Below are 15459 nucleotides of genomic sequence, written 5' to 3'. Positions count from 1 at the left end.
CGCTACAAAGTATTAACTTAAGGGGGCTGAATAATTTTGCACGTCCAATTTTTCAGTTTTTTATTTGTTAAAAAAGTTTGAAATATCCAATAAATTGTGTTCCACTTCATGATTGTGTGCCACTTGTTGTTGATTCTATACAAAAAATTACAGTTTTATATCTTTATGTTTGAAGCCTGAAATGTGGCAAAAGGTCAAAAAGTTCAAGGGGGCCGAATACTTTTGCAAGGCAGTGTATCACTCTCTGTCATCCTTATTCCCCTGCCTTGTCTTAAACTTACCAGACAGGTTTGGTGTACACTTGTGTAATTGATGGCTATTCGGAAGAGAGAAAAAAGTGGTTATAGGTAAAAGCACATGCTGTAGTTATTGGACTACAGATATGTATTTGTCTGTGCCTGTGACACCATTCATTGCTACTAATGTGTAATCTGGCTTTCCTTGTCCAGAGTGAGGCTGACATTTTACAAAGTCTTAAAGTAAGAAAGCAATATGCGAGGTTGCAGACTCAACTTCTAAAATTTCTTAAAATGTCTTTCTGTGGATTCACTTGTGTTAGACGAGCAAAGACATTTAGAGGTGACAGTCCCTTGGACTATTCCACAAAGTTGTAAATCCTATTTTTTTTTCTCACCTTAAATATAGTGAAGTCAAGATGTCACTCTTCCGTTCCTCGCTTTTACGTCTTCAATTTGGCTAATATGTATAAAAAGTTGCCCTGGATAGCATTCTACTTGCCATTCCTCAAAGCTGTGGAATAGACTTTGAAGCTGCACCTTCGGTGTTAATCACAGCCTTGGCACATTGATGTTCCTCAATGACAACACACACACATTCTAAATTCATGCTATTCATGAACTTTGCTATGAGCAGGAGGCACATAAAAGTATGTTAATGCGATGCCTAGTAGTGAGTAAAATAAAAAAGTAGCAAAACCAAGACCTAAGGTTTTGTCCTTCAAAAGCCTCTACTTTCCTAGACTTCCTTTTGACGTCTGAAACATTTTATTCTGATGGGAGGTAGAACTGACACAGGATGGAATATGTATCAATCAATCAAGATTTTTTACAAAATTTTATGCAAAGGTTTTGGTAATTTGACAGCAGCAGAATACAGGTTTCAGTTAAATTAGGTTAAAAAATTAATTTATCAAAAGCCTTTTGTAGCAAAAAAAACAGATGCCTAAGAAGTTGTTTGAACAAGATGGAACATTACAGCTGTGGTTATAGGGATGTTGTTCATTGCTTGTGAGGTATAAAAAAAACTTCTCACAGACCCTTATATAGCATTAAGCAGAAATGTTGGCTGTAATGTATAGCATCCCAATAATAATTACATTTATGTTAATGAGCTTCTAGCAATTTAGCATGAATTAATCACTGACTACTTCTGAAAGCACTATTTATGGCCATGATGATTGTATTTAAATTGTAAGTTAAGCCATTTTTTTTTTTCAGTTAGATACGGTAGGAAAAAGTTAAACCCCCAGTCTGGTTTTTTCCTGCTATCCTGTTCTCTGTTGGATACATTTTCCCCTCATTTCCATTCACCAAACAGGGATAAAGACCAAATAGACATCCAATAGGGGGATCTGCACAAGCTCCCTCAGTAATGGAATGGTTCACTAGGATAAACAAAATCGCAGAAATGGAGGAGCTTATAAACATAGCAAAAGATAGTGAACAAATGGGGATGTAGCGCTCGACAGAAATATATAAAATAAATACAAACATGTGAACCATATAAACCATATAGGATGATTTGTGCAATAAAGTCTCTGGTGTCCAAAGCAATTAGATAATTGACAGCCAATATGGAAGACACAGACTTGATAGGGTGGTTTCCTTAGCAAAGCCTTCACCTTCACACGATCACCCAGTGGAATAACTATATGAGCCGCTTACCAGATTTAATGTACCCCTTGATTATAGGGGGTCAAATGCGCTGTGTACTCCAGTAAGGAACTCTAATGCATCTTGCTCCCATAAGTAGAGGTCATCACAGCCAGAGTCAGTGCCATAATCAGAAAGCCAAGCCATATGCAGGGATGAAAAAGTAGTCTCATGGTGCAGTATCTCTTATCAATCAAGCATTTATTTAAGACAAATTGCACTTACTAGACAAAAAGAAGATAAAAGCCTTCAATAAAATCGTTTGCTGGGGATGGGAGACACCGCTCCACGCTGCGCTCCTCAGACCTCAGACCCGGATGTGTATGGTCTCACGTTCCCGACGTTTCGTCACTCAAGGCTGATCATCATCATATGTTTTCCATATTGGCTGTCAATTATCTAATTGCTTTGGACACCAGAGACTTTTTTGCTCGAATCATCCTATATGGTTTATATGGTTCACATGTTTGTATTTTATATATTTCTATCGAGCGCTACATCCCCATTTGTTCACTATTTATCACGATTCCACGTTTGTGTAGCAGCTGACAGCGTGGGAGAAATCCCACTTTATCACTTTATATTCAAATTTATATATAAATTTATTTATATTAATTAATTTTTTCACACCATTTGCGCAGTTTTTTTTACCCCTTTTCTCACATAGCAAAAGATACACCAAAAAAATTCTCCAAAACCTGGGCATGCTGGTTCCACTACAAGACGACGCCCCAGTACCAGGCCTTTATGAATAATAATGATGACCAAACACTCCAATAAATAGGTAAACAGAGGGTTTTTTTCTTTTTTTGACCCCAAAGGAATATACGGAGGATTTCTCCCCCCTAAACAAGGGTTGTGAGGAGATTCCCTCAACATGGTTCACACAATCTCTGCCTTTCTTTTATGCATTGATTCAAATATGCAAATATGCCGATTTGATGTATATTGGTACTTCCATTTTTTATACCATAAGAATTAGAGAGTTACAGACCATCCCTTTACCTACGTCTTTCTTCCTAATCACCTCCCTCATCCGATACACTAGGATCTTTGTTAATAACTTGCATAGATGATGAGAGTTATTCTTACATCTGAAGATCAATCCTATGTTATTTTACTGCTGCATTCTTAAAGATTATTAATTGTACATCTCTTTCTTGTTTGTGCTATTCATCTCTGTAAAATGCACTGGTTCTTTTATTTTTATATTCAATAAAAACGTTTATGAAAAAAAAAAAAAAATCCAATAGGGGTTCTAGTCTTTATCTAATCATTCTGTATCCTGCTGTTGGAGCGTTTCCCTTCACTTCCTGTCTGGTAAAACAATGCCAACAGTACAGGAAGTGAGAGGGAATCTATCTGACGGTACCATGGGTAGCAGTAAGGACCTGATAGGTGTTCTTTCCCTTTCCCACACTATCAAGCACTAAGAAAAAAAAAAAATGTATATTCATTTAAGTACTGTATTTCCTACTATTTGTGTTTTAGGGCATGCATATAATAAATTATATTTTTGGTTTTCTTCATCATTTTATATATATTCCTGCTTTCAGATTAGCAAGGCAGGAGACCCTAACTGTGGGTCAGAGCCTTTAGCTCTCCTGTTAAATCACAAATATTCAAACCATGCAACACTTTCTTCTGAAAACCTGTTGTTTAGCATTTTCCTGGCAACAATAAGCACCAGTAATGCCAATAACACTATATGTACTTTTATTGACATGTATACAATTTGTCGCGGAATAATTATATACATTTCAGTAGTAAGATTATTTCTGCATATCTGATTTCCTTCCAATATCATTAGGCAGCTGACAAAGGTAAAGCGGTTTTCTTTTTATTTTTGTCTATTGTAATATATCCTAATAGACTGTAGAGGAATATACTGTGTTCTCTCTAAAAGACTATCACCACTTACAGTGACCCTGTCCTTTTCCTGACTAAAACTAGAAATACCCTGCAATAAAAGAAGACAAATGTCCAGCTTTCTGGGGGCGCCATGTTAATACTTTGTTTCTCTCCCTGATCTTTATATGACTACTGTACCCTGTAGTGATGCACAAATTTGGCAGCGTACCACTGCTGCCAACAGGGGATGCACTATCTGACGAAACTGGATGGTCTTTTAATAGCACCTTTTAGAGCTCTGCAAAGTTTTAAAATATAACTAAAGGCAAAACTTTTTTTGTTTTGGTTTTGGATGGAGTGGAGAGAAATTAGAACCCTTGTTCATTTTTATTACTGCCTGTGCCCTCGATAGGGAGATTCGCTCTCTCTATTTGTTCTGTTTACCATTTTAATTGAATTGAAATACCATTATCATATATCAGTGATGGCGAACCTTTGCACCCCAGATGTTTTGGAACTACATTTCCCATTATGTTCATGCACTCTGCAGTGTAGTTGAGCATCATGGGAAATGTAGTTCCAAAACATCTGGGGTGCCAAGGTTCACCATCACTGTCATATATAATACTATTATAATTGAATCAGTGAAAATTAAATAAAATCCCAAATTTTCGGATTGTCCCCAAAAAAGTAATGGAGGGGAAATCTTCCAATGAGGACACTAGTTCTAGGGACCTGGGGTCCCTAATAAATCCCCTTAATTTGCAGGGATTTCCTCTCACTTGCTGTCTGGCTGTGCTACAGGAAGTGACGGGAAATCTCCGTAATGAGACACAGATGATGAAAACAAATCTGACAGGGGTTATAACCCTCGCTTACTCTATCCAAAATGGGTCTCGTGGTGGTCCAGTAGCTATTACATTTTCCACCCTAGACTTATACTCGAGTCAATAAGTTTTTCCAGTTTGTTGTGGTAATGTGGTGCCTCGGCTATACTCGAGTATATGCGGTAAGTATACAAACTTCAAGATCATTCACATTTATCATAATAGGCTAAAAATCATTGAAACACAATGTGGAAATAAATATATGATTTTCAAGTTTGACCATGTATAGACTTTAAGCAGGGACATTAACCTAATCGGAAAGCAGGATGTTTTAAAATGGCAAGCTGGGAAAAATCAGTATAACTTAAGCATTGATCCACTTCATAGTTAATACTCCTGGTTATGAGTATGTCAAATACAGTATGTTGCCCAGTGTGTGCCAAAATATACCTCTTAGTTATTATGCCACTACATTGTTATGCTTGCAGCAGAATTAAAAAAAAAAAAAAACTTCCATTGTACCAAGGGAACTAAGCTTTTCTTAAATTTGGTTTACACTTAGCAGTGAGGAAAAGCAGTGGCCATGGTCAGACATTAAGTTCAGTGTCAAATGGTGATATTCCTAAAATGTATACAAACTTAAAACTAGCAAGTATAGTTTTCTGCTGCATATTATTAAAAGTGCAAAACTATGTATTTTATTCATAGATTGTATAGTAAGTGGTAACAAACGAAAGCATAATAAAGTGTTACTAAACCCAGATAGGAAAACATATAGGAGGGAATTCAGTACAGCTGCTGCACCACTTTGCTGGTGTTATTCACCCTTGTTAATGTATTGTGCCAAATTCATGAAGCATCTGCAACACTTCTGGTTCTGACAGAGATTCATATACCAAATTCAGGTAATTTTAAAATGTGACACTTTTACATTGTGTCGCAATGAATGCACTAAATTCAAAATAAAACACTGACACGTATTTTAGGAAAGTGGAGCTAATTAAGGCCAATTCGCTCTTGTTGCACAGAGAGAGAAACTGGTGCAGACATTTTGCGAAAGTGTTTCGCATTTACTTTGTGTCGCAGAATGCACCAATAAAAAGTACAAGTTCTAGACAGGTACGTAAATTAGGTTCATTCTGCACCACTTTTAGAACTCATGAGAGACACTTTTGCAAAATCTGTCTGTGCCAGTCTTTATTCATTTCAGGGATAATCTTTAAGCCATGCTTTGATATTTTTATGTTTCTGTTAATTTAAATGTACATTTGCAGAGCAAAAGATTCCCATGAAAGTATACTCCAGTATACTTCTGGTTTTCACTGCAATGTGCAGGATTCCCCAAAAGACTACAGCTGGACAAAAAGGGGGTGATTTTTTTTTTTTCAAAATCTGGTGCAGCTCTGCTTAGAATTAGCTTCCAGTTTTTTTTGTCAAAGCTTAACCACTTCTGGAACGGAAGATTTTCCCCCCTAAAATGACCAGGCCATATTTTGCGATAAGGCACTGCGTTTAACGGACAATTGCGCGGTCGTGCGACACTGTACCCAAAAAAAATTGATGTCCTTTTTTTCCCACAAATAGAGCTTTTGGTGGTATTTGATCACCTGTGCGATTTTTATTTTTTGCGCTTTAAACAAAAAAAGAGCGACCATTCTGAAAAAAAAAATAATAAATATTTTTCACTTTCTGCTATATAACATTCTCCAAAAAAAAAAATTAAATCAAAATCTTTTAACAGTTTAGGCCAACTTTTTTTCTGCTACATATTTTTGGTACTACGGGAAAGATTTATGTCATTTTTATTTATTTATTTATTTATTTATGTTTACTAGTAATGGCAGCGATCTGCGATTTTTAGCGGGACTGCGACATTGTGGGGGACAGATTGGACCCCTAACTGAAATTTTTGACCCTTTTGGGGGGGACCCGTGACATTACTACAGTAATCAGTGCTAAAAATATGCACTGTTACTGTAATAATGACACTGGCAGGGAAGGGGTTAACATTGTGGGTGATCAAGGGGTTAAATGTGGGCCTAGGGGAGTAATTCTAACTGTGGGGGGGGGGGGGGGGGCGAGGCTTGTGAAATGATCATAGAGAAGTGTGATCCTATATAGAACGATCACAGGGGCTCTATGATCATTCCAGGGAGAAGAATGGTCAGCTGTGTTTACAACAGCTGACCGTTCTTATCTCTCAGCAGGCAGCGATGGCGGGTGTCAGGTGGTAATTGGAGCCGCCTGCCCCATGCATCGGCTTCCCCGCTGCCGAGTGGGGGCAGGAGCGCGCCCCCTAGCTGCAGATGTGCGATCTACGTAGGTCTATGTCGGTTTGCGCAGGAGGATCGCACTGCTGCAGTAAAAAGGCGGCAGGCGGTCCAAAAGAGGTTAATTGAACAAGCTGAAGTTAGAAACTGATTGATTTCTATTCAGAGCTGTACCAGATTTTGCACCCTCCAGTTTTAGTAAATGAACCCCAAAGTGTCTCTATGCCCACACACGAACAGGGAGGCGGCTTCTGTGAAACAGGACTTCTACTTCGCCCGTTCCTCTGCCCATCTGATTTCAATGAACAGCTGACCTCTACCTCTCTATTATGTTTCAGCCGAAAAGTGCATCTGCCCCCTACAAAGCAAAAAAGTTTATTTAAAAAAAAAATAAAAACCCTCCCCCACCTGCCAGATTTTGTTAGAAGGCTGACCTTGTCATTCTGGGGTTGATTTATAAAAACCTGTAGAGTGCAAAATCTAGTGCAGCTCTGCATAAAAACTATTCGGCTTCCAGTTTTTTTTTTTTCTTTGGCAAAGCTTAATTGAACAAGCTGAAGTTAGAAGTTTTAGTACATCAACTCATTTAACAGAGAAGTGCATCTGCTCCTACATATCAATAAAGTTTATCAAAAAAAAAAAGATTTCTGTAATATGTCCCCCACTGCAGGAATAAGAAGAGGAGGATACCAGCAGAAAGTATATGAAATTTCAGTATGCGTGCGCAGTGATTGCGAGTGTTCATGGCACGTGTAGACAGGCCTTCGATTGTGATTGAAGGGCTTCTACAGGGACACAGCGTGCGGGTCATGTCTGCATGGTAACTTAAAGGAGTTGTAAAGGCAGAAGGTTTTTTTTTTTTATCTTAATGCCTTCTGTGTGCAGCAGCCATCCCAGCACCCCCCAATACTTACCTGAGCCCTATCTCTATCCAGCGATGTCCACAAATCCCTCAGCCGTCCAGGATTCTTTCTCCTAATTGGCTGAGACACAGTAAGCCCCCGCAGCTGTCAGTCAAAAATAGTTAGCCAGTCTGGAGAGAGAGGGGACGGGGCCGAATAGCAGCTCTGTGTCTGAATGGACACACAGAGCTGCAGCTTGGCTTGATTGCCCCCATAGCAAGCTGCTTGCTGTGGGGGCACTCAACGGGGGAGGGGCCAGGAGCAGCGAAGAGGGGGATTCGGGCTGCTCTGTGCAAAACCAACTGCACAGAGGAGGTACGTATAACATGTTTGTTATATAAAAAAAAAAAAAAAACTTGAGACTTTGCATTCACTATAAACGTATGTTTATAAATGCTAAAGAAACAAAATAACTGAAATTTGAAGGATCTTAAATGTACATTTGTTTCTAGAGAATTTACTATTACTTTGGGTCATACCCCCTGGTCTACATACTTGTTTTGCATCAGTAGCTTAAAAAGTACCAATGTCCCTGGATCAGCATAGCAGCAATAAAACTAGTCGTTTTAGAAACGGAGGTCAGCAAGGACAGCCTCTTTACCTTAGTATAGCTTTCCAGTAAATATTTAGCATATTTTAGCTAATGCATGTTGCTATAGCCTTTCACTGCTTAGTATTTGATAATCTGTTTCAAACTTTACTGAATGAATGGAGCACATTGACTGCATTGATATTTACCATCTTACTTAACTTCAAAGATCTATATTAAGAAAAAAATATATATTTTTAGTGGGTCACACACAGTCTGGTTTGGTTTAAGATTTGATTTGTTGTATCAAAATTGCCAACAAATGTGTAAGATGAGATGCAAAGATTCTTGTCTTACCGCCCTTCACTGAGCACAACTATGTTTTAGTTTTTTAGTTCTGCTTGTGGTTTTATCCTTATGTGTAGCTGGAGCCATTTAAAGGGAATGTATATTTTAATCAGTGTTCTTATCAGTGTTTTTAGAAAAAACATTCCACTCCAGTGCTGCGGTGTCCCGGAGCTCCCTTACTGGCTGCTGACATATTTTTATTGTATAAGGCTGCTGACATCTTTAATTGTTTTTTTTTTCTAGGTTCGGCCTGTCTTGATTGGCTGTGCTGAAATTTTGTCACTTCAGCGTATGCGTGGGAAATTGTTCATCTTGACAGATGTTGTGATTGTACACTGAACTGCATGTGCACCAATCAGCATATAGTGCAGACAAGCAAAAACAATTGAGAATAACATTGAGAACTACAAGCTGCCTGCCGTATTGGCAGACAAGGCTTGTAGTTCACCCATTCACAGAGCTCTGTGATTGAAAGACTCAACAATGCAGGCGGAACCCCACATAGCTGCGCTGTTTTTAAAAGGGTGACAGTGGGTGCTGGAAGAAGAACCCAAGCATGCTGTCACAGAGATAGGGCGGATCAGGGGGAGGGGTGGGGGCGCTGAAAATGTTACATCTACCACCCTAAATACAGGTTCAAGATGTAGCATGTTCAGAAGGTGAACTTGGCCTAAAGTTTTTCATGTGAAAACCTCATTGGTGTGCATTTTTTCCTTTGGATTATACTGAACCATGTGTAGAGGAGTGTCATACTAAAGCCAAACCTGATTCCAGGGAATAAATCGCTTGGAGGGTTTGAGTGGTGCACTTTTTTTAACACTCTAGAGCAGCCTTTTTTAACCAGGGTGCCTTGAGGTTTCTTCAGGGGTGCCTTGGCAAAATGCCTAAAAATGTATCAAAAATTGTATACAAGCCAGCAGGTGGATGAAGACTGCCCTTTAGTTACACAAAGCTACAGGTTTTCATTATGCACCATTATGACCCTCTAGACACTGGCATCCTTACAACTAATGGTGTGATTGATAAGGAGGATGTCTGTTGCCTCCACAGCATCCTTGTTTGACCCTCCTCTGCTTCTCACCCTCAGCACTGGGGGTCACATTAGCTGACTGATGGAGAGAAATTGAGGAAGAAGAGAAACATTGGAATACTAGTCAGTACCAGTGTGTAAAGGTGTGTTTGCTTTGGAAGAAAAAAGAAATCACCGCTAACCTTGGATGTCCTACGTGTGGATGTTGATACATTATGTAAAACTCAGAGTACTTTTTTTATTATTTTCATTTTAGAATGGGGTGCCTCAAGACTGTCCATAATTGTAAAGGGTGCCTTGAGATTGTCTATCATTTTAAAGGGTGCATTGGCTGAAAAAAGTTTGAGAAACACTGCTCTAGAGCCTATAGCAAGCTATCTGCTATCAATTTACTAACTGGTAGCCATACATTAGTATACTTTGAACAGTTGTTGCATTTTGTAATTCCTCAGCAAAATAGGCTTGGATGTTGATTTAATGTAATATATGTGTTATATATTGTAGTATATTGTATCTTAGTGCAAATAAAAAAAATATCACGGACAGTACTCAATTGTCTCTGTCGCAAGTGCACTAATACGGCTACAATGACCTGCAGTATATTTAGATATTTCAAGTATGTAAATAGATCCGCGCTTAGGATATAAAAATGATCATGATGATAAATACAACCGGCGACAGCCTACCTCTAAAACTATAATCACAGGATATATAGTTAGGATATAAAAAGAAGAAAAGGAGGTAAATGGCGCTGCCTCAAGATCAGTATATATAATAAAATGTGATGACAAAAATAAAGTGCACTTGTGCTAAACTAAAGGGTAACTCCCCAAAGGTGTCTCCAGTGATAAATATAGTAATTGTCTAGGGAATTTTTTGTGGAAGGCTGGTTTCCCTAGACAATTACTATATTTATCACTGGAGACACCTTTGGGGAGTAACCCTTTAGTTTAGCACAAGTGCACTTTATTTTTGTCATCACATTTTATTATATATACTGATCTTGAGGCAGCGCCATTTACCTCCTTTTCTTCTTCTTATATTTAGATATTTACCTATCACATTGTTACTTTTCCCAGCTTTTGTTCTCTATTGTCTGATGAGTGAATTGAGTTTTTGACTTCAATAGTTTTTCTCTTTTAATTGCAATTCTCCTGCTTTGTAAGTATTTATACACAGACTCAGAAACACATTGCTCAGCATGATTTTACTGGTAAAAGTAAGTGAAACAGTCATTAACCTACTTGCCCTCTAGTGGCATGTTAGATGAAAACATCCTGTTTTACAGACATGATGGACTGGAGTTGGGGGTTCTCACTTTGAGCTTGGATGTAAAATATTGTAGGGCATTCAGTAAGCAGAGCTGAATGTCATCCTTTCCCAGAGGAATCCTCTATTTAGAGCAGGAAGGAACATTAGTCACAGGAGGAGCAGAAAAGATCCTGTAGTATCAGAATCAGGACAGTTACAATAGCCTTATAAAACATAGCCTGTATGGTTACTGCTTGCTTTACTAGGCCTTTAAAATTTGTCAGGCCAAATTCTTTTTTTTTATAATTTGTATATTTTGATACTGTGGGGGAAGAAACATCTTGTTTTATTGCACTCTGTCTTCTCGCAGAGGAGATTCACCCACACTATTGGTCTTGATAACCATTGTATCTTGTACAGAAAGTGATGGGAAACCTCATTTTTTTTTTGTATGTTAGAATGGGAACAGAAGGTTAGCAGGATTCTTCTAATGGGTAGATCTATCCTGGTGATATCTCTAAACTTTAGAGAGATCTTTTCTTAATTCCTGCTCTGTATCTGGTATGGTAAGTGAAGGGAGGTTTAAAATTTTCTGTTAATACATTTTTATTAAATGTTAAATTCTTCAATACAATAGATCAAAGGAACAAACAGTATGTGGTTACTCAGGAAAACACAGAGTTAGATTGGATATGCCACGCAGGGCTTAAGATGATCAGTACAGTGATATGCCACATGTGATGAGAGTAATTACAATTAAAGAGGTATAGTACTTTTATAACTGCTAGCAAACCAATTTTCATAGCTCGTCAAAGGATGAAACTGTAGCAAAGAGAACATATTTTTAAATGAATAGTGGACATTTATTTAATCTATGAATGCCAAGGGATTTGGAGCTGTTTTGTTTCGAGTGCCTTATGCTTTTTGCCGCTAGAAATTCATTAGTTATGACTGTCCTATACATGTGAGGAAAACGGTCAATTCCTAAATGTAAAATCCCCAGTGCTTGGTCTGGCTGTGTCAGGATGCCTTGATAGGTGAGATATAGTAGTGAAGATTTTCTTCCAGAAGGTGGTGAGGTTCTTGCAGAACCACAAGGTGTGGAGTAGGTTTGCTACCTGCTACAGTCCCTTCAGCAAAGGGAGGAATTAGAGGTAGAGCATTTCCATAGTTGGTATGGGATCAGGTACCAGCGGGTAATACGTTTTTGTGTTTGCTCCCGATAGGTGACACAAAATAACGCAGAATAGTTGTGCCATAGCCCATTGAGGAGGGGAGTAAGAATTGTTAGGATCCTTTTCCCATTTTAACATAAGAATATTTTTGCCAAATAGTTGTTTTTTTTTTTTTTTTTTATTGTGGGGAGGGGCGGGGTGTAAAATAGTGAAATGCTTATTTGAATGTTATATGGGGGAGGTAAAAAATTGCCAGATTGCCTAATGAAATGGATACATGAGGAGGGGGATGTTTGGCTAGGAAGCGCAATATTTGGGTGTGAGCTAAGAATGATGTTTTGGGTATTCCATATTCTGCTGCAAGGGCCTCCATGGTTTTAGAGGTATCATTTTGGAAAAGGTCTCAGATTAGTGTATCAGTGAAGGTATGGAACTGGTGTCTGAGCTGGGCCTGCTATGTAGTAAGGAATTAATCCATAATGTCTGGTAATCGCACACCGCCCACATGTCTATGTCTAAAGGCCCGTACACACGTACCGATCGTCGGCATACAAACGTCGGTGGACGAAGGATCTGCCGATTGTACGCGTGTTAGTATGGTGCCTCCGACAGATGTCTGCGCACAATCCGCGGACAAAAGTCTTTCTTGCAAACATGAAAATTTTTGTATGCCGACACCAGAACGGACGATTGTTCGCCTGTCAGTACACAATTCGGCCGACAGACCGCAGATTTGCAAGACTGGGCATGCTCAGAAAATAGAAAACACAGGGAAAGTTAACCATTACATGACATCACTTCTGCAGTCGGCAGACAAAATTCTTGTGCTGTCCTTGTGCTGTCTTTGCACTTTTCAGCAGACACCGACATCCCGGGGAGAAAAGAGGAACATTTGTATGCCGACCATCGGTACGTGTGTACGGGGCTTAAGTGTTGGTAAGAGCAACAGTAAAGACATTTCACCACTGGAGTCTTTGTTTTGGGTTACCAGGCCACCGGTGGATATTATTGAGTAAATTCATTAGAGCCTAATAACGTGAAGTGTGGTTTGCTTGTAGAATTCTCAAAACACTTTTCTGTTTAGGTCATGTTTAGCCATCACCCCTTTGTTTGTAGGCATCTCATTGCAGGAGTCCAGGCAGCCTTACGGAGGTTCACAATGATTATCCTATAATTTACTAGGTGACAAAGTGGGGTGGAACCTATGTGAACAGGCTGTGATGACTCCTAAATGGAACAAACACTAAATTCTGTGCTGATGTTTTTTTTTTTTTTTTTTTTATTTGTCTGTTAGTGGCATTTTATTATTTAAAAAAAATTATTTAATTAAGTAACTTTTGTTTGTATTTTGTGTCTGTACAGATGTGTAGAAGTCATTGCGAAGGAAGGCCGAAGACTCAAAGAGCTTTATTTGGTAACCTGCAAGATCACAGATCATGGTATTTAATATTTCTACCTTCTATTTGGCACTTGCTTCCACTTAGCAAATTTATTTATGAGCTGTTTAAGAACATGCTTAACATAGTGTGAAATCTGCATGCTGGGCAATAAATGCAGATCTTACTGTATATCACCTCTTTCATGCATGCATAAATTGTACAAGCTGACAAGGTACAAGCAATTAGGAAATTAGCAGGTTTAGTAATTGTTAACCTGTATACAATTCCTGCAAACTAACAGTGTCAGGATGTAATTACATTTCTCCTCACTGCGACTTTATTGAACTAGTAATACACATTTATTTGTGTACTTTAGCTAAGCAACATATTTGTCTTTTGTGCACAAAGGCATGATTGTCTTTTGGAAAATTAAAAACTATGATGGAAAGCCATAATTACCAAAGGTTTAGAAAGCAAAAGTAAATATACTTTCAGACACATTGTGTGCACTGTTTTATTTCATATGTATTGACGTTTCTGTGATGGGTATCTTTTGAAGGAACTTTGCACAGGCAGTATATGAAATTTTTCAGAGCCCTGCTAAGCATTAACATGGCAGAGATGCATGTTTTGCTTATTGGACCTCAATTTTAAACTATTCACAGAGATTTCCAAACTTCTCTCTTTGTTCACAGCCTAAAATTTTCCATTGTGATCTTGTATTGTGATGGATTCATAGCAAAAGTAGAGGGGCTAAAAATGTATTAATTTCTTTGAAATACTTTTCTTAGCAACCGCCATTGTGTAAGTAAAAATGGACTCCGAGTACATGCTTCTTCATTTTGTGTTTGTATAAAGCTCATGTCAGCAGAATGCAGTATTTTGCTGCATAAAATGTCTGTAATTATAATCTTTTTTCAAGGGCTTGTATTTGATACGTGTAATCCAAATATTTATAGTCATTGTTAAGATTATACTGTTTAGCTAACCAGAACTCTTTCAAAGAATAGGTACAGCTGACAACTTAATTAAACCCAAAAGCAAACCGTTATTATATTGCGGCTTACCTTAGATGTAATGGCTGCATTATTTTTCTTTTTAGGTTTTCTTTCCTTTATTTTCACATGGTGATCCATCCAGTAAGTCTGTTGTTTTTCAAAAGAACTATCTCTCTTGCGCATCGTATCAGTAATAGGCATAAGACAAACCATTTAGCACTGGCAGGGTAAATAATCCGCTTTTATTTATTTATTTATGTAAAACCTTTATCACAAAAGAAAAAAAATGTTTGCTGTATCTGCTTACAAAGTATTAGCTGGATTCAGTTTGTTAGTGGATTTAAATCTGCTAGTATATCCAACATCCCCCTTCCCTCAAGACTGACAATGGGAGCACTCTAATACAGGAGGTATGTTACTGGCCAGATCACCAGATGAAAACAGAGGGAAAAAGCCTGAAAAAATAAACCCAAAACAGCCACCACTTCTAATGACTGGTAAGCTGCAATATATTACATTTTTGGTTTTAATACTGCTTTAAATAAAATGTATACCGATTAAATACCATCCACTATCCTGAGCCTCTGCAAAAATGTCAAAAAATCTACCATGAAACTAAAATAGGGAATATTGTTGTTGGAGCAACACAGGGACTGCCATTATGCTACTGGCCAGTATGTTAAGAATTTAGGTCAGATTAATTACATACAGTACTAGCTTTAAGCACCCTCCTGTTGTTCAGGAAATATTGGCGACACCATAACCCTTAAACCTGAATTGGTCAGGACTCATTTCAATCATCAATAAATCATGTGTTCATGGACTGTCTCTCGAAGAGTTTAAGGTTTTCATTGAAATCAGCAATTTGTTTCAGAAGCAATAATAGGGACCTTAGATTGTAAGCTCCTTGGGGGCAGGGACTAATGTGAATGTGCAATGTATAGGTAAAGCGCAGCGTAAATTGACAGCGCTATATAAGAACCTGAAATAAAAATAAAATAAGAAAA

The 15459-nt window shown here is 38.2% G+C and overlaps 1 protein-coding gene across 1 annotated transcript in view; it reads left to right on the top strand.

The window, feature by feature from the left end:
- The window catches only part of FBXL17 (F-box and leucine rich repeat protein 17), a 1141969-nt gene that overhangs the window by 747721 nt on the left and 378789 nt on the right, over positions 1–15459 (top strand). The window contains exon 7 of the mRNA XM_082263778.1: positions 13438–13514. Coding sequence (XP_082119904.1) covers positions 13438–13514 — 77 coding nt within the window. The remainder of the gene's footprint in view (positions 1–13437; positions 13515–15459) is intronic.

This window comes from Pelophylax lessonae, assembly GCF_965119305.1.
Source record: "Pelophylax lessonae genome assembly, chromosome: 1".
NCBI lineage: Eukaryota > Metazoa > Chordata > Amphibia > Anura > Ranidae > Pelophylax > Pelophylax lessonae.
The sequence above is the reverse complement of the archived record's forward strand: the minus strand, read 5'-3'. Positions and strand labels throughout refer to the sequence as shown.